Genomic DNA, 19,674 nt, shown 5'->3' with positions numbered 1-19,674 from the left:
AGGGGAACATGGGAGGAGGGTTTGCTTTCTCTTTCTCAGAATAACAGAATTGGAAGGGACCTTGGAGGTCTTCTAGTCCAGCCCCCTGCTAAGTGGGAGACCCTGTGCCATTTGGGGCAAGTGGCTGCCCAGCCTCTTCAAAGCCTCCAGTGATGGAGGCCACAACTCCTGTGGGGAAGCCCGGATGAGTTCCTCTTTCACCTGCACTGACCCTCCCGTTGCCCCGCTGGGGATCCGGAAGCCGGGGAGAAACACCTGGAGACGGCCGGCCAAGGGGAGGCCAAGGCACCAGCTTCCTCGCTCTCTGGCGGCCCTGGACCAGACCGGGAAGAAGCCCCCCGAGAGGTGGGTCGATTCCTGAGGTGCCCGGGGCTCTCTGCTCTGGTGCACACCACACCTTTTCACGCCTGGGCAGCAGCCGGCCATTCAGCCACGCCTGGGTGGCTGCCTCCCCTTCTCCTCTGCCACCTGTCAGCTGGATGTTCACATCTCCCTTCAGCCTCGACAGCTCCATTTACGAACCTGTCAGTCAGGGGGGCAGGCGGTGGGGGGCAGGTCCTCTTCCCCCTTGCTAGGCTCAGCCTGATTCCACTGAGCATGAAGCCCCCGGCGGCCCTTGGACCGCTCTGCCCTGGTCAGCCTGCGCCCAGGCCGGAGCCAGCCAGGCTCCCTTTCAGTCCAACCGGCCTGGATGGCAGAGGCTTCCTTCACGCAAAGCGATGGGCTTGACAGGTGTGGCCAAGCTGATGCGCATTTGCCTGGGAGGAGGGAGGGGAGGGGAGGGGTGGGGTGGGGTGGGGGTGCTGGGCAACTCAAGCTGGGAAGGGCAAAGGGCAAGAAAGCCCCAATCTCCTTCACCCCCCCCCTCCCCCGGGGGAGGGGGACACAGATATGCCTGGCCTGTTCTGACGGTACCTGCTGGAGGGTCGAGTTTGGCATTTGCTCTCAGGCCCTTCCACCTGGAGAAAGGCGCCCCCCTGCCCTGCCCAGCAGCACTGCCCGTCCGGTGCCTGGGGTCTCCCCCAGAATCGGGCAGAGAAAAGAGGGGGAGGGCAGCTGCTCCAAGTGAAGGAGCCTGGCAGCCCCTCCCCCTCCAGTCTTGGGAGGCAAGAGGAGGCTCGCCTTGAAATAGACTTTGGGGCCTTTCAGGACCCAGGAGAAACTTGCTCAGTTTATTCCACAGGCCCCAATTAAACGAGCCATGGCTTAGTGCCCCCCTGTGTGGGGCGGCGGTGGTGCAGGGACCCTCCATCTTGGCGCCGTTCCTCTCGCCTAACCAGCCCCGCAGGGCCGTTGTGAAGAGGGAAGGAGCCCCACCCCTTGGGCCCCGAGGAGGAGGAGGAGGAGGAGGAGGAGGCACTTCCGCCGCCCGCGGGACTGGGGAGCCGCTGCCAGCCGGAGGCGCGGCCAGCTGGGGCGGGCGAGGAGGAAGAGGGAGGGGCTCCAGGGTCCTCCTCCTCCTCCTCCTCCTGCTGCTGCTGCTGCTGCTGCCCAGCCCGGTGCGCGTAGCGGCGGAGGCGGCGGGGCGTTGCCTGGCCTCGCCCGGCCTCCCAGCTGCTTCCCCGCGGCCAGCCAGCCAGCGGAGGGACGGGCAGGATGGCGGCGGCCCCGGCGCTGGGCTCCGGGCGGCGGCCTCCGGGGGCTCCGTCCGGGGGCTCGTCTGCCCTGCGCTCGCTGGCGCCCGCCTCGCTGCTGCTGCTGCCCGCCGAGGCCGAGACCCGGCAGCGCCTCCTGCGCACCGCCAAGAAGGAGGTGAGTCCGGGCGCCGGAGAAGCCCACCCGAGCGGCCTCCTCCCGGCCGGCCCCGCTGCCGCGGCTGGGGCTCCGTTGCGTAAGCGGAGCGCCTCCCGGGCCGGGCTGCCCGAGCAGAGCCACCTGGTGGCCGGGGGCTCAGCGGTCCTTCCGCGGAGGGGCACGGAAGCCCCCCAGGGCCAAGGCGGCTCTCCCCCAGCGAGGGCCCGGGGCCTGGGGAGCTTTGGTTAAGGGTCCCGGCCGAGCTCGCGTCCCCCTCCCCGCGGTGGCCTTCAGGGCAAGGCAGGAGGCGTCGGGCTGCCCCCCTGGCAGCGTCCCTGGGGGGGGGCAGGTTTTGGAGGGACAAGGGGGCTCATGACCGGAACTGTTTCCGCCATGATAAATACTGGTTTCAAGTTTTAAAAAAGGGTTTGGACCAAAATTCCCCGGGTTGCCAACTCTCTCCCGCTTCCGCCCTGTGCCAAGTTTGCCCATTGGTGGTCCTGGGGTGGGCGGGCTTCCCAGCAGCGCTGGCCAGGCTGATTCTGCCGCCTCCTTTTAACTAAACATCTTTTAATTCACTGGCCTGCCAGCCAGGAGCTGCCCTTCGTTTTATTCCTGAATGATGAACCGGGCACATTGTGCCTGCTCTTGAGGCCTATTCTTGGCATCCCCTTTCTGGGGTGTGATTGATGGCCTGGCAGTTGGTCTGCAGCCATTGATACCGTCTGTTCGTCCGCTTGAATTGTGGGCTTGAGGGGGATGAATTGCCAGCGCAGCCCCTCCAGCTCATTGGCTGCCCAGGGCTCCTTGCGGGGGCTGCCAGCCGAGCTTCAGGGGGACTGTTGGCAGAGCTGGCAGAATACTGGACATGATTGGGGCTGCGAGTTTATTTGAGCCACTGATGAAGCGTCATTGAACCCGCAATGATTTTAGCTGGATACCAGTTTACAAATGTTTACATTTTTAGTTCTTCTAAAGCTGCAGGAGGTCAATGCTATTAGAATCCGGCCATGGCCTCTCTTTGGATTATCGTCCTTGAGCAGGGCACCAACTCATGGAATGGCATCTCTGCTACTAATTTACAGCCTTACCACACGTCCTGCTGTTTCCCCAGAGCACTTTGGAGGCCACCTTAGTGCGGAGAGGTCCTTTGTCTCGTGGGCCATCATTGTGGCGTGTTCCGCGAGGTCTGTTTCCTTGGATGGAGAGGCGGTTGAGGTTCCCGCCTCCCTGTGGCGAGGACCAGGGGCTGCTGAAGGGGAGAGCCTTGGCCTTCTGCTGGAGGAGGGAGCCCGCTCGGGCAGAAAGGCCTCCCCCAGCGTGGGGCCTGCAGGCATTTGGGGAGAGAGTCCCGTCTCCCTGGTTCTCCTTCCCATCCTTGCCCGGTAGTGCAGCTTCTGGGTTGATCATGTCAGCTTGTTTCCATGGGAACGGCCGCCTTCTAACGAGTCAGCACCAGGCACACGAAACAATCCAGGGGCCTGAGTGCCAGCAAGCGCAACCCTCGGAGGGGGGGCACCTGGAGCCGTGCGTCACACTCTGCAAGCGTGTGCAGAATTCTGTGATTCTGAGAGGAGAATCACGTCAAGCTGAGTGACGTCAGGCAGCCCCCCCTTGCACCCAGGAGTGCCCCCCCAAACCTAGTCATTTGTGGGTGTGAGAAGGCTGGAGGCCCTGGACCGGCTCCTCCCCCTCTCTGACAGCTGGAAGGAGGGAAGGGCTTCGAACCTTTGGGTGCCGCGATTCTGAGCAGCCGTTTCATGCCAAACACAGGAACTTCTCCCGCAACCCATCCAGGGTCTCCTAAGTTCAGCTCTGCCCTTCACTTGTTCCTCGGCCGATTTTCTGCTGTGTGATGCAGAGCAAAGGGCGACTCAAGGCTGGGAATAGTGCAGGTGCTGTTCACTTCCTTTCTTTCCCCATTTTGTTTTTTTCCAATTCAAAGGATCCCGCTAGGCCCTTCGTCTGCAAAAGGATCCCTTTTGGATTGCTCCTGCAGGATATTGGCGGTGCAGGCTGATGACAGCTTATGGCAGGCAGGCTTGAAAGGGGGTGGCATAAGCAGGCCATTTGTTAGCCGGGACAGCGAGCGGCTGGGAGAAGAGTCCCGCTGAAGATCAGCCTTTGGGGCTGGCTAGGCTCAACACCCACGGAGCTTGGCTGACGTTTCCTGCTGTGCTGCGAGCCTGGAGTTCAGAGCTCCACCTGCTTAGCTGCTTTCGGTTCATCTCTCCTGGCCCAACGTTGCGTGTCTTGCGCGCAGCAGATCAGCGTCTCCGGTTTAAGGAGGGTCCTAGCCGCTTCCTTCAAAACGGGTCGTGGCTTCTGAAAGCAGCCTAGGTCAAGCTCTTAAAATTGCCCCCGTCCCCCCAAAGGGGGGAAAGAGGGGCTCAGACATTTGCTCTTGCCCATCCTGGGGCCACAGGAGGGGGGCTGTCGGCCACTGGTGCCCCTGGGCTGCAGGGGTCCTTCCCCAAACCAGACCACCTCCCTCCCTCCGGGAGGTGTTTCCTTTCCTAAAAGGCAGAAGTGTTGATGGGGCAGGGAGGCCCAGGCCGAGATCTCGCAACCTCGTTCCGGTGTCCCTTTTACGAGGGAGTCCAGAGCAGAGCCCGCTGGGGAATGTGGCCAAACCTCCCCGGCAAGATTTAAGGTTGTCTCGGCAGGACGGAGGTGCCGCTCTGGGAGATGGGCAAGCAAGTCTCCGCCTGCTTAGCCGATGGGCACCAGGGCTGGGAGAGGCCCCAAATGTACGCATGAAGGGCCTAGCAAGGCATTTGGAGAAGTGAACCGAAGGACTGTCCCAGCTGGGCTGCCGTTCTCTCTCTGAGAGGCAGCTCCTGAGTGCACAAGGGCCCTGAAGTGCCCTGGGGGCTTTTCTGCAGGGAGGGTCTCACGGGGGGCCAATTCCTTCCTCTTAAGGAAGCTGGAAGAAACCCACAGCTCTCTCGGTCCTCATGCTGCCTCCCCTGCCCAGCAGCCATTGGCCTTTGGGCAGGAGGGAGAAACTCCGGCCACTCGACTGGGAATGGGATCGGTTTGGGGGAGGGGGGGGTCAGCCTGAGGCTGGAACCAGGAGCCTGGCCGCCCTGCCGCATCGCTCTCTGATCTGAAGCATGGGGCTCTCCCGTGTGGCTTCGTGCCTGGCCTGAACGTGATAGCCGCCTCCTCCTCCTCCTCCTCCTCCCCTCCTTTTGCCCCGTCTCTCCTGCCCTGCCCCCCCCCCTTCAGGTGGAACAGACGGAGGATTCGGCCGGAGATGAGGGTCCTGGCCTCAGGGAGGGGCTGCCCGTGGGATGCAGACTGCCCCTCCCTTTCGCTAAGGTTGCCATAGCAACGGGAAGGGATGCTGTGCCCGGAATAAATGGCCGGTTATTTTTTTCAAGGGGAGGGGGAGGGGCGGCTGCAGAACCCTTCCGGAGGGGCTTGATTCCAGCCAGGCGGTAGTGAAACTGCTGTTTGCACTCCTGGCTTTGTCCTTGAGCCCATGAGGCTTCACTGGGTGAGGGCTGGCCGGTCACTTTTCCCCACACGGCATCTCTCTCGCCCCCCTCTCCCTGCCGCCTTGGGCTCGTGTGACCAGACTCGATGCCACAGGGGAGCAACTGGGCTCTGCGTGCCAATCGGGACTTGGGGCTGCCCAAGGCAGGAGAGCCTTCCAGTCCTTCGCACTCCCCCACAGCTGCATCCTGCAGACCATCGGAAAGCAAAGGTCACTTCAAGGAACATGGACGCCTCCCCTTTGCCCCTCCACTGGCCCTCAAGGGAGGGACAGTCCTGGGTTCTGCTCTCGGCCCACTTTTCTCCCCTTCCGCTCTTTGCAAGGACCACATCTGAAACACGCCTGGAGAGAGTGGGGGTGTTGCTGAGTCCACACATGACACAACATCATTTACGCACTGTGGCATTATGCTAGTAGCTGTGATTCATTCAGCCAACTCTGGTTTGTTGCAGTATGTGAGCCTGGCTAAGGGGGGCTCGCTCGGGGCCCGCTGTCCTTTCCCCACAAAGCAACAAAGGGGTTTGGATAGCAAACCATGGAGGTCGCTGGTCTCCAAAGTCCCTAATTCAGACTCGGAGCTTCCTGAACCACAGGAAAATTCCTTTTTGTTCAGGACTGTTGCTTCAACTTGGCTGGAGAAAAAAGGGCTTGAGGTTTTTGTCTTTGTTTTTGCTAGCATGACAAGTTGGGAAAATAGGGTGGGGGTGGCGCCCAGTAGGCCCCTCTGTTCTTGCATTTCCAGCGAGAGTTTTCTTGGCAGAGAAATCTCTTTTCACTTATCCATTTTCGCTGAACTTTGTTTTTTGCAGGTCAAGCAAATAATGGAGGAAGCCGTCACAAGGAAGTTTGTGCACGAAGACAGCAGCCATATCATTTCTTTCTGCGGTAAGCTGAATCGATCCAGGCCTCCTTTTCTGCCCTTCCCGCCAAGGAACGTGGGGGTGGGGTGGGGGTGGGGGTGTCCTCCACCCGGTCGGTGGGCCTACTGAGCTGCTGGCTGCCATGCAAGCTCCTTGCAGGCCAATGGTTGGCTTCTCGGAGGCTGGCCTGAAAATCAATAGCCCATTGTCTCCGCCTGTACCTGGCACCACGGGGACAAAGCAAAGCACGAGAAAAGGAACCTATTTATTTGACTTACGCTCTGCCCGCAGGGAGCAGAGTTTAAAAGCAAAAGCTGAGTTTTAAAAAGTTATTGTTACAATTAAGAGTACTGTAGGCACTAACCACGCTGAATAGTGAAATGTCCAGCTTCAAGAGAGCCAGCTTGGCACAGTGCCCAAAAGGAGAAGCTGGAGAGGAAAGAAGCAACGTGGGTCTCCGTGTGTGTTTGTGGGTCATCCAAAGGCCTTAAGAAATGTCGGTGTGGTCAGCCAAGCTCTTAATCTTGATCCACAACCTTCACGAGGGGGGGCGGGGGGGGCTCCTTGGAGGAAGCTGTCCGTGCACCCAAGAAGTCTCCAGCCTGTCCAGGGGAAAAGGCAGTTCCTGGGGGAGGGGCTGGCTAAGGATGGTGTGGAGGTGGCCATTGCACAGCTGAGCTTCGCACGGGGACCTTCGGCCTCGCTTCCTGGGGGGTTGCTCAGGTTTGGGGCTTTTTCTTCCAGCTGCGGTCGAAGCCTGCGTCCTCCACGGGCTCAAGCGCCGGGCAGCTGGTTTCCTGCGGAGCAACAAGATGGCTGCCCTGTTTATGAAGGTGGGCAAGAGTTTCCCACCTGCCGAGGAGCTCTCCCGGAAGGTGCAAGCCCTGGAGCAGCTCATCGAGAGCACGTGAGCTGAAGCTGCGCATGGAAAGCCTGTTGGGGAAATAGTCCGGTTTGGCTGCTTTGCGGGCCTGGCCGGTGCTAAGAGATGCATTCATGTCAGACCAGCTCCGCCCTGCTTAGGCCGTATGCCCTCCATGGCGTCTGGCTTGCTGGTGCTGAGTGCCGCCTGGGGTGGGGGGTGTCCCCAGCTAGAGTTTAAGCCAAGCCATCCGCTCAGCTCCTGCACCCCTGTGAGGTGGCGGGGGGGGGGGAGGTTGCCTTTGGTTTGACCGTAATTTAGAAAAGTGGAGTCTTCTGCAAGTGGAGCCGTTTCTGGGGCCCCATGGAAGGTGCTGCTTTCTCAGCCAGTGTGTGGAAAGGGGTCCTCTGGGGTTGGGGTTCAGATTCCCTGCCTTGCCCACTGGTTGAGGTTGCTTAATGGCCTCCCATCAGAGTCTGGTTCGGTTTGGGTTTGGTGGGGCGCCTGAGTGCATCAGACAGGCAAAACACCCACGTTCTCAAAAGATAGAAGCTCTGATTTGGGGAGGGCCGTGATCCCCGGTGATGGTGAACGTGGGGCTCCTCCTTCTTCGCCCCCTTCCAGGCGAAACCAGGGCTCCAGCTTGCAGGAAAGCGCTCGCAAAGCTCCAAAGCCCCCCAGCCTCTCCCCGCAGGCAGTCAAGCACCTCTGGATCCGGACGGCGCTTTTTGAGAAGGTCCTGGACAAAATTGTGCACTACCTGGTGGAAAACAGCAGGTGAAGGTCTCCTCCGCCCTGGCGCTGGCCCTTGGCTGGCAGTCCTGGGCGCTGCTGCCGCCGTCTCGGCCGTTGGGCCCCTTGGACTCACCAGGTGGCCCAGACCAGCCCCAAGTTCTGCAATAGGCGGAATACAGGAGGAGAAAGAGTGGCGGTTGGGGAGCCTCCTCTTCCCCCCTCGCCTGCTTAGCCCTGGGTGTCTTTCCCCCTCCCTGCAGCAAATACTACGAGAAGGAGGCTTTGCTCATGGACCCCGTTGATGGACCCATCCTGGCCTCTTTGCTGGGTAAGGGGCTGGAGGCCAGCTGGGCATTCGGGGGTTGCAGTCCACACCCAAGCAGAGGGTCTTGGGGTGTGGAAAGGCGGAAGGAGGGGAACGTAAGACCCAACGTCTCCCTCCCTCCCTCCCTCTCTCAAACTGTCCTCCTTTGTTCTGCACCCGTAGTGGGTCCTTGTGCCCTGGAGTACACTAAGATGAAGACGGCTGATCACTTCTGGACCGATCCCTCAGCAGACGAGCTGGTCCAGAGACACCGGATCCACAGCTCCCATTGCCGGCAAGACTCGCCCACCAAGCGCCCTGCACTCTGTGTAGGTTTCAGAGGGGAGCTGAGGGTCAGCCGGGCTGGGCTGCATCCCTGAACCTGGTGCCTCTGGGGGAAAGAGGCAAGACACCCCCCACCCCGATTGAAAAGTGCAAAAAGGGGGTAAAGAGAGAGAGAGAGAGAGAGAGAGAGAGAGCAGCAAAATTCCAACTCAGTTGGGAAAGTCAGTGGTTAGATCTGGGCACCCAAATTGAACAGTCCAATTGTTTGGAAAAGCAAGATTGCAACCTCCCCCCGGCCCCCCGGCCTTTTGGTTTCTAGATCCAGAAAAGGCACTCCAGTGGCAGCGTGGATGACCGGCCCTCCTTGTCCGCCAGGGATTACGTAGAGTCGCTGCACCAGAACTCCAGGGCCACCCTCTTGTATGGCAAAAACAACGTCTTGGTGCAGCCGGTGAGTAGCCTGACCCCCAGCAGGCCTTGTGGGCGCTTTGCCTTCCCTGGGTGCCTCCCAGGCCACCTGCAATTTTGGGGACCGGATGTTTGCGTGTGCAGCTCTTTGCAAGAGGCAAGAGAAGCGGTGGAGGGCAACATCCTTTCCAAAGAGCGTTGCAGGTTTTCCAGAACCTTCTTCCGATTATAATTTAATGTGAAGCTGCAGCACAATTTCTGGACGCTAAACATTTACTCACTAGGGAAACCCGGTCGTAAGTCAGTTCTGCCTCCTGTTTTCCCTCCCGATAGCGAGACGACATGGAGGCCATTCCAGGCTATTTATCCCTTCATCAGACAGCCGACGTGATGACGCTGAAGTGGACCCCAAACCAGCTGATGAACGGCTCTGTGGGTGACCTGGACTACGAGAAAAGGTGGCTGGTCCCCCACGGCCCCTTCCCTGCATTGGGTGCGAGAGAAATTCGTGGGTTGAGTGAACCTGCCTTGGGCTCCCCCCCTCGGCTCAGCCGCGGCCTGGGAATGCTTCAGCCATGGGAGGGGCGGGGAGATGCCGTGGCTGTTAAGGTGCCCTTGCCGGGTGGTGCGTCTTCCCTCTGCAGCGTTTACTGGGACTACGCCATGACCATTCGCCTGGAAGAGATCGTCTACCTTCACTGCCACCAGCAGGGTAAGGCGGCGGCTGCCCCGGCCTGGAGCTGGCCCCGCGCAGCTCTGAGGGGGCCTGGGTGGAGAGCAGGGAGCCCACTGCTGTCTTTGCTTGGGGGTGGGGAGAGGCCGGGCCTGCTGGGGGCGGCCCCGTTTCTCTTGGGCTCCCTTGGGCCAAGCCTGCCCTCTTCCTGCGTCCTCCTACGCTTCCTTGTCCCTCATGCCAACAGTAGACAGCGGGGGCACCGTTGTCCTGGTCAGCCAAGATGGCATCCAGCGCCCTCCACTGAGGTTCCCCAAGGGTGGGCATCTGCTCCAGTTCCTCTCCTGCCTGGAAAATGGCCTGCTGCCCCACGGCCAGCTGGACCCCCCCCTCTGGTCGCAAAGGGGGAAGGTGAGGCTGGGCAGGTGGGGCTGGGTGGATGCAGAGTGCCTCTTGCCTGGACGGGCTGCCCTGCCTGTTGTTGTCCGAGGTGCCGGTGCGGCAGCCGAAGCCTCTTCGGGGCCGCCTGAATGCCGGAGGCCGCGGCTCTACCCGGGGAGGCCTCCAGGCGTCGGCTGCAGCGTTTCCCTGCTTTCCTGGGGCTGCTCCAGATCCCCTGAGGGGCCTCCGCTTCCGTGCTTTGCTTCCCAAAGGGGAAAGTGTTCCCGAGGCTGAAGAAGCGAACCCTGCAGGGACCCTGGGAGCCTTCCTCGGACAGGGAGGAGGAGGAGGCCACGGATTACGTCTTCCGGATCCTCTATCCAGGCCTCCAGGACTTCGGTAAGGGCAGCAGAGGTTCCTTCCCCATGGTGGGATACCGTACAGCCCCACGGTTCAGAAATGCGACCCCTTTTTACTATTATTTCAATGCAAAATATTTCTGGTTTATTTTGTCAGCGGCCTTGAATGCCAGTGGGGAGAAAATGGGCATTCTATAACTTTGGGGGGCGAGAAGGATCTTGTGGGGGGGGGGGCAGCCCAGGGGCATTTCATGATCCAGCTCACCCAGTCACTGGTGGTTCCCTTGCAAAAGTGGGGACCTGTGGAAGCTGAGAGTTTGAGGAGGTAACAGAAGTGGGGAGGGAGGGTCAGAAAAGAGAGCTCAGGTCTTTTGGGGGGGACCTTATAATTCCCGGAGATTTGCCTCTTCCTCCGTCCCCAAGAGCCTGCTAAAGGGAAGAAGGGATGCTCCCTGAGATAAACGTTCAAACTCTTTGTGGGTCTGTCTGTCTGTCTTTCTTTTCTTTCTTAGACAGGATGGGTTGGGGCCATTTTTAAACTTCCCCTTTTCTGCTCCTCCAGCTGTGGTTAGCAGCTCTTGTCTTGCCCCCACCTCTGCCAACGCTGGGGCTTCTGGGCAAGAGACGCCTTGGATGGCCCGGATCTCTGGCAAAGTCGTGGTGATCCCCAAATGGCCCCTGGGTCTTCCTAGGTGGGGGGGGGGGGCTCCCTTCCCCCACCAGCTCTGAGTCCAGACAGCACAGCTGTAACGTTCCATTCACCCACCAGAGGGGGCTCTTGAGGCTGGGCAGCTTGGCATCTGTGTTGGCATCTGTGGCTTGGCAAGGCAGGGACCGTCTCTCCGCCCCCTTTATGGGTGTGTGGGGGGGGGTTTTCTTCCTCAGCCCACCCTACCTGCTTCAGAGACAGAAAGCCTAAGAGGGAGGAAGAGGCAGAATGGGGCCTTTTATTCCTGGCAATATTGCAACTGGAGAGATCTAAGTAACCAATTCGATTTGCCTTCACTAGAACAGGTAAAAACATTTCTCAGATACAGATAGATTAAGTGGAATTAGGAAAAATAAGGTGGTTATACTCTGTGGCACACCTGAAGGTGTTGATTTAATCAACTCATCGGAGGGAATGAGTCTTCCTGCCGTTCTTATTACACCTCCTCATTTGCCAGCTGAGGCATGAAGACGGGAAGATGGATGGAAGAAGGGAAAGCGATGGGCTCAGGGGAAGGTGATCTCGGAGGGGCTTCCTCGCCCGCTCCAGATGCCATCACAGGCCAAGCTCTCGACTTCGCAAACTTCCTTTCTTCGTCCGTGCAGCGTAACAGAGAAATAAGACTGCATTAAGCTTTGAGGGGACAAGCACAGCAGAGCAAACTGCCCCAGCCCCCCCACCCCCATGCCTTTCCCGGCACCCAAACGGGGAAGGACTTAATCTTGGAGAGGAGCAGCCTCCCAATCCAAGTTGCCTTCTGGCCCCCGGTTGGTTTGCAAGAGGAGAAGCGAGCGGGAGGACCGGAGAGCCGTGGTGGGCCTTGGAGTCGGGCTTCTGGGCGGCCTCCTGGGATGCAGCCGTTGCTGGAAGAGGCAAAGGCTGGTCCAGGTTCCAGGATCCTGGCCGAGACACTTGTGGGATGCTTGGTGTGAAGGGAGCCTTGCGCTCTGCTACTCTCTGGTGTTTTCCTTGGTGGACGCATCTCCTGTTGGTCTCCCCTCCCTGACTTTGCCTCCGAAGCCTGGTGGGGATGATTGGATGATGATCAAAGCCTCGCCTGATGGGTGCCCCAGTCTTCCCAGGGATGCCTTTCTCTTGGCTTCCTTTCTCTGCTCCTGAAACAGCGCTGCCGCTTCCTCCCGGCACAATATTAACAGCCCAATTCCGGCTCTTGCAGCTGCCCAGGACCTGATGGATGCGCCCGGGAGTGCCCTCCCTTCCATGTGGCAGCCCAGCGCCCGCAAGGCCTCCTGTCCGTCTTGCGCCCAGGGGGCAGCCAGCGAGAACGGCCGGTCGAATGGCTGCAACCATGAAAGGTGAAGGGGGGCCTCAGGGCTGGGGCTGGGGCGCCCCGGGATGGGGGGAGCTGAAGGCCTGCAAGTGTCCCCTTTCCCTGCCACATGGACGAGGCGCCTCTGCTCCCGAATTGGGCAGCCTGGGGGCCTTTTGCTCCGGGGGAGGCGAGGCGAGGAACGGCATGGCTGCAATCCCTGGAGACGGTGGGCAGGTGAGGAGCAGCCTGGCCTTTCCAGGAGGCCATGAAGCAAGCGCCCCTTTAAAAACCAAGGGAGGGCGGAAGGAGAGACGGCCCCTACTCCACTTGCCCTCCAGTTCGGTCTCTCAAGAGGCCGGTTCAAGAAAGGGGGCTCGGCCCCCTCCTCTCTCTCTTGGCAGAGCCCCCCTGAAGCTGCTCTGTGACAACATGAAGTACCAAATCGTCTCTCGGGCCTTTTACGGCTGTGAGTATTTCTCGGACCGAGCCAGGCTTTCCTTCCAGATCCCTGAGCGATGAAAATGCAGCTCTGGGTCTAATTGGGGGCGTCCAAGGCCGCCTTTGCACCCTGCGTGGGGGTGAACTGGGGTCTCTAGGAGGGGAGCTGCTTGCATTTGGGGGAGCCTCTCCTGCTACTTCTGGATCCTCTGTTCCAGGGCTGGCCTACTGCCGACACCTTTCCACCGTCCGGACGCACCTCTCGGCGCTGGTCAACCACGCCATTGTGTCCCCTGAGGTGCCCTGCGATGCCAGCTCGGGGCTGACGGCAGAGATCTGGGAGACGTTTCTCCAGGACAGCACGGTAGAGCGATGCCTCCTTTGGACCCCCTCCCCTCCCCCCCCCCGTGCCCCCCTCCAGCCCGTTTCAAGGGCCCTTTCCCTGCAGAGCTACGAGGAGAAGGAGCTGCTTCGGCTGGTCTACTTCGGAGGGGTCCAGCATGAGATCCGGAAATCCGTCTGGCCCTTCCTGCTGGGACACTATCAGTTTGGGATGTCGGAAGCCGAGAGGAAAGAGGTGAGGCTGGTTGAAGGCGTCTGCGGCTCCGAGGTGCTCCTGAGAAGGAAACCAAGTGTGCCTTCTGGCCCCGGGAACTTGGACGTGGGGCGTCCGTGGAAGGGCTTCCAAGCAGAATCTCCTGCTGCCGAGCCCTCGTTCGTTTGGTTCTCCGTCCAGGGGCGGTCTTTGGGGTCTCTCCTGCCGTGCTCTTCCCCCGTCTCTCTTGCCGGCAGGTGGACCTACAGACCCGGGCCCACTACGAGCAAACCATGGCCGAGTGGCTGGGCTGCGAGGCCATCGTCCGGCAGCGGGAGAAAGAGTCACACGCCGCGGCCTTGGCCAAGTGCTCCTCGGGGGCCAGCCTGGACTCCCACGTGGGGCCCCTGAGGCACCGGGACTCCACCCTCAGCAGTGGCGTGAGCATCTCTTCCCAGAGGGGGTTGCCAGCCGACGCGCCTCCTTTAAGCCAGCGGATGCAATGGGCGGGTTTGGCCTGGCCTGCTTCTTTACCCTGCTCCGCCTTTGGAAATGGGCCAGGCCAGAAAGGGGGGGGGGGGCTCCTGTTTGAGTCTTCCGCCTGTCCACCTGGAAGAGCCCAGCCGACTGAGGCTTCCTCCTCCTCCCCCTCCTCCCCTTCCCCTTCCCCTTGCAGTCTTCCCAGAGTAGCAGTTTTGGCCCCCAGAACTTCAGCCGGCTGCAGAGCGACTCCAGCGGCAGCACGCAGGTGAGGGAGGGGCCCCTCCTGAGTGGGGGAGCCTTTGGGGAAACCCCACCAGCCGGCCCGGGCTCCCCTGAGGAACCCGAGGGCAGCAGCGTCATGGTTGGTGGGCTCTGTTTGCCTTTCGCCAGGTCTTTGAGTCGGTGGAGGAGCTGGAGCAGACGGAAGCAGAGAGGAAGCTGGAGGCCGGCGGGCAAGCGGCTTTGCCCAATGGGGGCCCCCCCGAGGCTGGCTCCTGCTCCCCCGACTCCGGCCACCCTTCCTCCCAGAACTTCTCCGTGGCCTCGGCCTATTCGGAGCGGAGCTTCAGCACTGAAGAGAGCTGGCCGGAGGGAGGGAAACGGGGGGCAGGCCAGGCCAGCGGGGAAGGGCCCCCGCCAGCCAGGGAGAGCAGCTCCCTGGACGGCAAGGGGGAGGAGGAGGAGGAGGCAGAAGGGCCCCTGGTTGCCTCCATCCCATGGATGGGCCCGGAGCTGCCCGGGAAAGAGCGGGGGGCCCTCCCCAGGGCAGAGCAGCCAGACTCCCTGGGGAGCGAAGAGGACCTCTTGGAGGAGCCCGAGATGGAGAGCCTCTACCCGGGCCTGGACTCGCGCTCCCTGGCCGTCACCGACCTCACCCTGACCGAGGTCTCCCCCGTCTCCTCCTCGGGGGTCACCTACTCGGTGAGCTCCCCCTTCGGGCTCCTCCCTCCCTTTTCTGGTCGTGAGTCGAGGGACCCCTTGGGGAGGCCAGAGTCCCATCGGGGGGGGGCATTCTTGGTGGGGCTCTGCGCTCCTTTCAACGGCCTCCCCCCCGCCTCTGACTCGTAGCCAGAGCTCCTGGACCTCTACACGGTCAACCTGCACCGGATTGAGAAGGACGTGCAGCGGTGTGACCGCAACTACTGGTACTTCTGCCCGGCCAACCTGGAGAAGCTGCGGAACGTCATGTGCAGGTGGGGCTCCTCCCTGGGGGAGGCCGCTCTCTGCTGCAGAGCCTCCCCCCCCCGCCGCAGCTGACCCCTCGCGGTCTCTCCCTCCCTCATCCATGCAGCTACATCTGGCACCACATTGAGGTGGGCTACGTCCAGGGCATGTGTGACTTGCTGGCTCCTCTGCTGGTCATCCTGGACGAGGGTGAGTGGCTCAGCGGCCTGGCGGTGGCCGGGGTCCCCTTGCAGCAGCCTGAGATCCATCGGCTGCAGGGGGGGAAACGACCGGAAGGGAGACTCGGGGGCCCTGGGGTCAGGGGGAGGGGAGCCTGGTGCCTGGGAGGCTTTGGGCTCAGGGGCCCACGGGGCGCTGAGGGGGTTCCTGGATGTGGCTCCTCCCCGCTCCTTCGGCAGAAGCCCTGACCTTCAGCTGCTTCACGGAGCTGATGAAGAGGATGAACCAGAACTTCCCCCACGGAGGAGCCATGGACACCCACTTCGCCAACATGCGGTCCCTCATCCAGGTACGGAGGGGCAGCCGGCTGTTCCTCACCTGGCTGGGGGCACAGGGAGACATTCAACAGAAAGGCTTCCGGGTGGGGGAGGGGCGGAGGGGCTTCAGTCCCAGCGGGGAGGCTGTGGGGAGGCGGCTGCACTGGACCCCGCTGGGGGGGAGCACTGGGGGGGGCAGGGGGTGCTGCGGCCTGGCTGTCCTCCCCCCCAGACCCAAAGGGGCTTTTCCGGCAGATTCTGGACTCGGAGCTCTTCGAACTGATGCACCAAAACGGGGATTACACCCACTTCTACTTCTGCTATCGCTGGTTCCTCTTGGATTTCAAGCGAGGTGAGCGGGCCAGGAGCGGCACCAGGATCCCTTGGGGGCCAGTTCGGGAGAGGATGGTGGGTGAGGCCCAGGGGGCCTGGCAGCCCTTTGCTTGGCACAGCTTTATGGGCACAGGTGTCCTGTGGCGCTGGGTGTGATCTCTGGGCCTGGCTGTGTGGCGGGGGTAAGGAGGAGGAGGGGCTTCTGGGGGCCCAGTGTGGGGCCTGGCAGCTCCCACGGCTTCTGCTCCCCCCCCCCCCAGAGCTGGTCTACGAGGACGTCTTCACTGTCTGGGAGACCATCTGGGCGGCGTCCCAGGTCTCGTCCCCTGGCTACGGCCTTTTCATCGCCCTGGCCCTGGTGGAGGTGTATCGGGACATCATTCTGGAGAACAACATGGACTTCACGGACATCATCAAGTTCTTCAATGGTAGGTGCCCCACGCAGGAAGCCTCCCAGCCTCCCTGGGGCCTTCCCGGCTGGGGTCTGCAGGAGACCCTCAGCCTGTCAGCAGAGAGTCGTCCCCGACGATGGTTTTGTTGGGCTGGGATGCGGCCGAGGCGGCCTGCTTTCGTCCCCCGCCAAAGCGGGTGCGGTCTAAGGCAGGGCTCTCCAACCTGTGGAACTTTTGAGGCGTGTGGACTTCAACTCCCAGAATTCCCCAGCCAGCCAGCCAGCCAGCCGTGCTTTCCTTTCCCCGTTGTTGGGTTTCCTCTACTCTTTTCCTCCTGCTTTTCTCTTCCAGAAATGGCTGAGCGGCACAACACCAAGCAGGTCCTGCAGCTGGCCCGGGAACTCGTCTCCAAAGTGCAGACGCTCATTGAGAACAAGTGAATTGGGAAGCCGTCTTCCTGCCCCCCGAGGAGGATGGAGGATGCAAAGGGTCCCGGCCGGGAGCGGCTTTCCTGGGGGCTCAGGCCCCGGAGAGGCAGCAGGGGAAAGCCTGGCCTCGCCACTCTGTCCACCTCACCAAGGAAGGCGCTCGGCCCTTCCCCCTCCCGTCTTGGTTGGGGGAGGCGGCTTTTGGCCTGGCACAGAGCTGGATTCGAAGCGGGAGACGGGCCCTTGGAGAAGGCGGCAGGAACTGGCCAGTCCTTCGTGTCCCCCTCCCTTCAGATCTTCCTGCCATGCACCCCTGTGGGGGTCCCAGGCTGACGCCCTTCCAGCTTGGGGCAGACCTCCGCCGCCTTCAGGATCAGGCTGCCCTGGAGCTTTTCTCGGAGGCCTTTGTGCCAAATTCCCGCTGCCATATTGACTGGTGGGTGTCTGCTTTCATGGAAATGGACATGGCTCCCTGCGCTGGTCTGGCAGGTTCCTTCTGCCTGGTCCCCTCCTCCTCTTTCTGACAGAGCACCAGAGGGAGGAGGCCTTTCTCCAGCCAAAGGAGCTCCACCTTTTCCACCTGCGGCTGCCGTGGGACGGTGTCCATCTGCATCCCCCGTGCTTTCTTCTCCAGGGGGCCCCCTTCAGTCGCCCGGCTTGGGCCGTGGTGAAGAGGCAGCCCCGCGCTGGTCCTGCTGGAGCCCGGTCTCTGCCTTGTCTTCCTGGCCGGCTCCAGAATCGCCAGTCAGCAGGGACCTCGGCTTCTTGGGAAGGGAAGAAGGGTTGGGGTTTGGTTTTCTTAAACTCAGGTGTTTTTCAAGAGAAGCAGAATGGGGTTCTGTTACGGTACCTATCAAAACCTGCCAGGAAGAAGCCTCCCCTTGGGCTAAGCAAGTCCCCACGTTTTTGCTGTGAAATTGCTTTCCCGCAAGCCAGAAGACGTTTAGCCATAGCTGTTCCCCCCCTTTCTTTCTTGGGAAGGCCTGGTCTCCAAAACAACGCTGCAGTTCCCCCGTGGGCTTCTAACCCCCCCTTCCATTTGAAGGGGAGAAAGTAACAAAAAGAGTAACTCCTAGAAGCCCCTGTCCTTCTCCGTTAGCTTGTGTGCATAAGTGTCTGTGCATTTCTGGTACATATATAGATACGTGTATGTGTGTATGTTTAACATTGTCTGTTGAACCTAAGCAGAAAATTCTGCCATTCTGGGTCATGTCTTTGCTGGACTTCAAAGGAAGGGAGGTCTGCAATCATGGCTCATTCCCAGCTACTATTTCTACAGTTGCTTCAAACGTTTAAGTGGCTTCCTTCTGCAAATCCCAGGGAAATTTAGTTCAGGAAGTGGAAGTGGCCGACTTCCAAACTGTATAACCCAGGGAGGAAGAACCCTTGGCAAAAATGTTATCGTAGATAAACATCTTTTAGTTAAGGGGGAAGATGATGGTGTCGGGAGGAGCAGGAGGCAAATTAGACTCCCTCTCTTTGCACGTCCACAACCTTCTCAGTAAAACGCTTCTTGTTTCTTGTGATCCTGAGAACAGCAAGGCCGTCTCAGTGTGGAGGTGCAACCTGTGTGCAGTTATTGGTGAAAACACAAGGAAAGTCCTGCCCAGGCCACCTGCTCCATTCTTGCCGATCTTTCATTCTCAGATTCTCCCCAGACCACTTGACAGGAAAGGGAGCCTTTAGAGACCAAAGTTTCTGGAGTTTTGAAACCAACTCCTCTTTTAAAATGTTTTCTCTGGGCTATTGGGGGCGAAGTGGAATTTTGGATAATAGGTTGGACACCCAAAAGATCCAGTACGTGTGCGAGTGTGTATGTGTGCAAATGTGCACTTTAATTGTGCTGGGCTGTCGAATTTTGGATATTGCTCTAGTGATCTTTCTTAAAAGCACAATCCTGAGTGAGTGATCTGTTCCTGAAAGGGAAGTCTTGTTGCTTTTGAACAAGAAAATTAAGCCAGATCCTTTTCATAAATGCTTGGGTAGGTACCCTCTGGCCAATGGGGATGGGGCGTTTCATTCTGGGCACAATGGTGCCATGGTAGAGACCAGCAGTGACACCCCCCACACACACACAATCTGTAAGGCAGCAGCTGAACTGTTTACAAGGAGCCATCCGCAGAGTCCCTGGCAGGAGGTTAGCCCTGGTTTCCAGCCAGGCTTCCCTTGGGGGTGCCTGGTGTGTTCAGAGACCATTGAGGTCAGAAGAGAATCTCCCAGAGAGGCTGTCTTGGGCAAGGCAGCTCATGCCCTTCGGAGGGACTCTTGGCAGGACTACAGAAAGCACCCCCCACCCTCTTCTTTCATGGCAGCGGAGGAATCGGTGCCTGGGCCTCGCTGCCAATAGAGCCAGAGAGCAGATTGTGACTCTTAGAGAGCAGGATCCGCATGTGGGGAAACAAATGCCAGGGAGACATTATTTACACGTATTTATGAATTCTGTGCATCCTGAGGTCTGTGTGCATGAATCCCTATGCAAACAGAGGTGTATTTTTGGTCGCTGTCTCAAAATGTATCTTGTAAACATTTTAGCAGGAAACTGTCTTGTATATAGTTACATATTATGCAGATAACTAGCTCATGTATATATATGTGTGAGCTGGTGTGCATACACATACACATGCACACACACACATATGCATGCATAAAAAGGGCATCTGGATTACGCAGTGCAAGAGCTATGTGTGATTTTGAGGACTTCCCTCCTTCCCTCTGGTGTGTGTTGAGGCTGGGGATGAGTGAAACAGGTATTTTTCTCTTCTGCTTCACAAGGAAGAAGACAAGGAAGGCATTGGAGGAAAGCTTTCTCAGCTTATAACATTACTGTTTGTTTATAACCAAAGTGATATACTGCTTCCCATAAAATACCTGGGAACAATGTATAAGTTACGGCCCTTTGGCCAGAGCACCTGTGTTATCAGGTATTATGGGGGCAGAGTCCATGTTGGAAGCCACCTTTTCACCCCCAGATGAGTAACCTCCTGCCAGCCGCTCCCTTTCTTGGCTGCCCTGGAAGGCTTGTTCAGGGGGCGATGATAGTTCCTCCCACAGGGAGAGGCCTGGGTGCCGGCCTCAGTTGCCCACATCATTCCTCTGGGCTGGGGGCTTGACTTGTAGGGCAGGGGGAGGCAAGACTCCCTTTCAGGTAGGGATTGTCCTGGCTCAGCCTGGTGATTGCTGACCCCTTTTTCCTGAGTTTGCCTTCCAAGTTTCAAAGCAGGGAAGGCCAGGAACTTTTTTTAACCCCACAGAGGACAGTAGCTCTCAGATAAATCCCCCCTGCTGGAGGGGCAGAAAAGGCACAATTTCCCTGCTTCCT

At 59.7% G+C, this 19,674-nt stretch overlaps 1 protein-coding gene across 2 annotated transcripts; it reads left to right on the top strand.

Annotated features, from left to right (window-relative positions):
• The first annotated feature begins 1,520 nt into the window (after positions 1-1,520).
• On the top strand, positions 1,521-19,559 carry SGSM1 (small G protein signaling modulator 1). Of its 2 annotated transcripts, none has more exons than XM_087912942.1 (25): positions 1,521-1,752; positions 6,046-6,121; positions 6,841-7,003; positions 7,583-7,735; positions 7,954-8,021; positions 8,181-8,326; positions 8,602-8,733; positions 9,024-9,148; positions 9,335-9,402; positions 9,614-9,774; positions 10,017-10,143; positions 11,990-12,128; positions 12,487-12,551; positions 12,742-12,887; positions 12,972-13,100; positions 13,316-13,498; positions 13,735-13,806; positions 13,932-14,462; positions 14,610-14,734; positions 14,833-14,915; positions 15,125-15,234; positions 15,458-15,554; positions 15,796-15,963; positions 16,279-16,423; positions 16,472-19,559. In XM_087912942.1, exons 1-24 carry the CDS (start codon positions 1,597-1,599, stop codon positions 16,365-16,367), a joined length of 3,312 nt encoding a protein of 1,103 aa, XP_087769068.1. In that variant the 5' UTR covers positions 1,521-1,596; the 3' UTR covers positions 16,368-16,423; positions 16,472-19,559. The 2 variants fall into 2 exon arrangements, with proteins under 2 accessions (XP_087769068.1, XP_087769067.1); XM_087912941.1 differs by having other exon boundaries at positions 1,522-1,752; positions 9,611-9,774.
• Positions 19,560-19,674: the final 115 nt, after the last annotated feature.

This window comes from Pseudonaja textilis, chromosome 15 (genome assembly GCF_049901715.1).
Source record: "Pseudonaja textilis isolate UNSWEBS1 chromosome 15, rPseTex1.2, whole genome shotgun sequence".
Taxonomy (NCBI): domain Eukaryota; kingdom Metazoa; phylum Chordata; class Lepidosauria; order Squamata; family Elapidae; genus Pseudonaja; species Pseudonaja textilis.
This window is presented reverse-complemented; position numbering and strand designations above follow the sequence as displayed.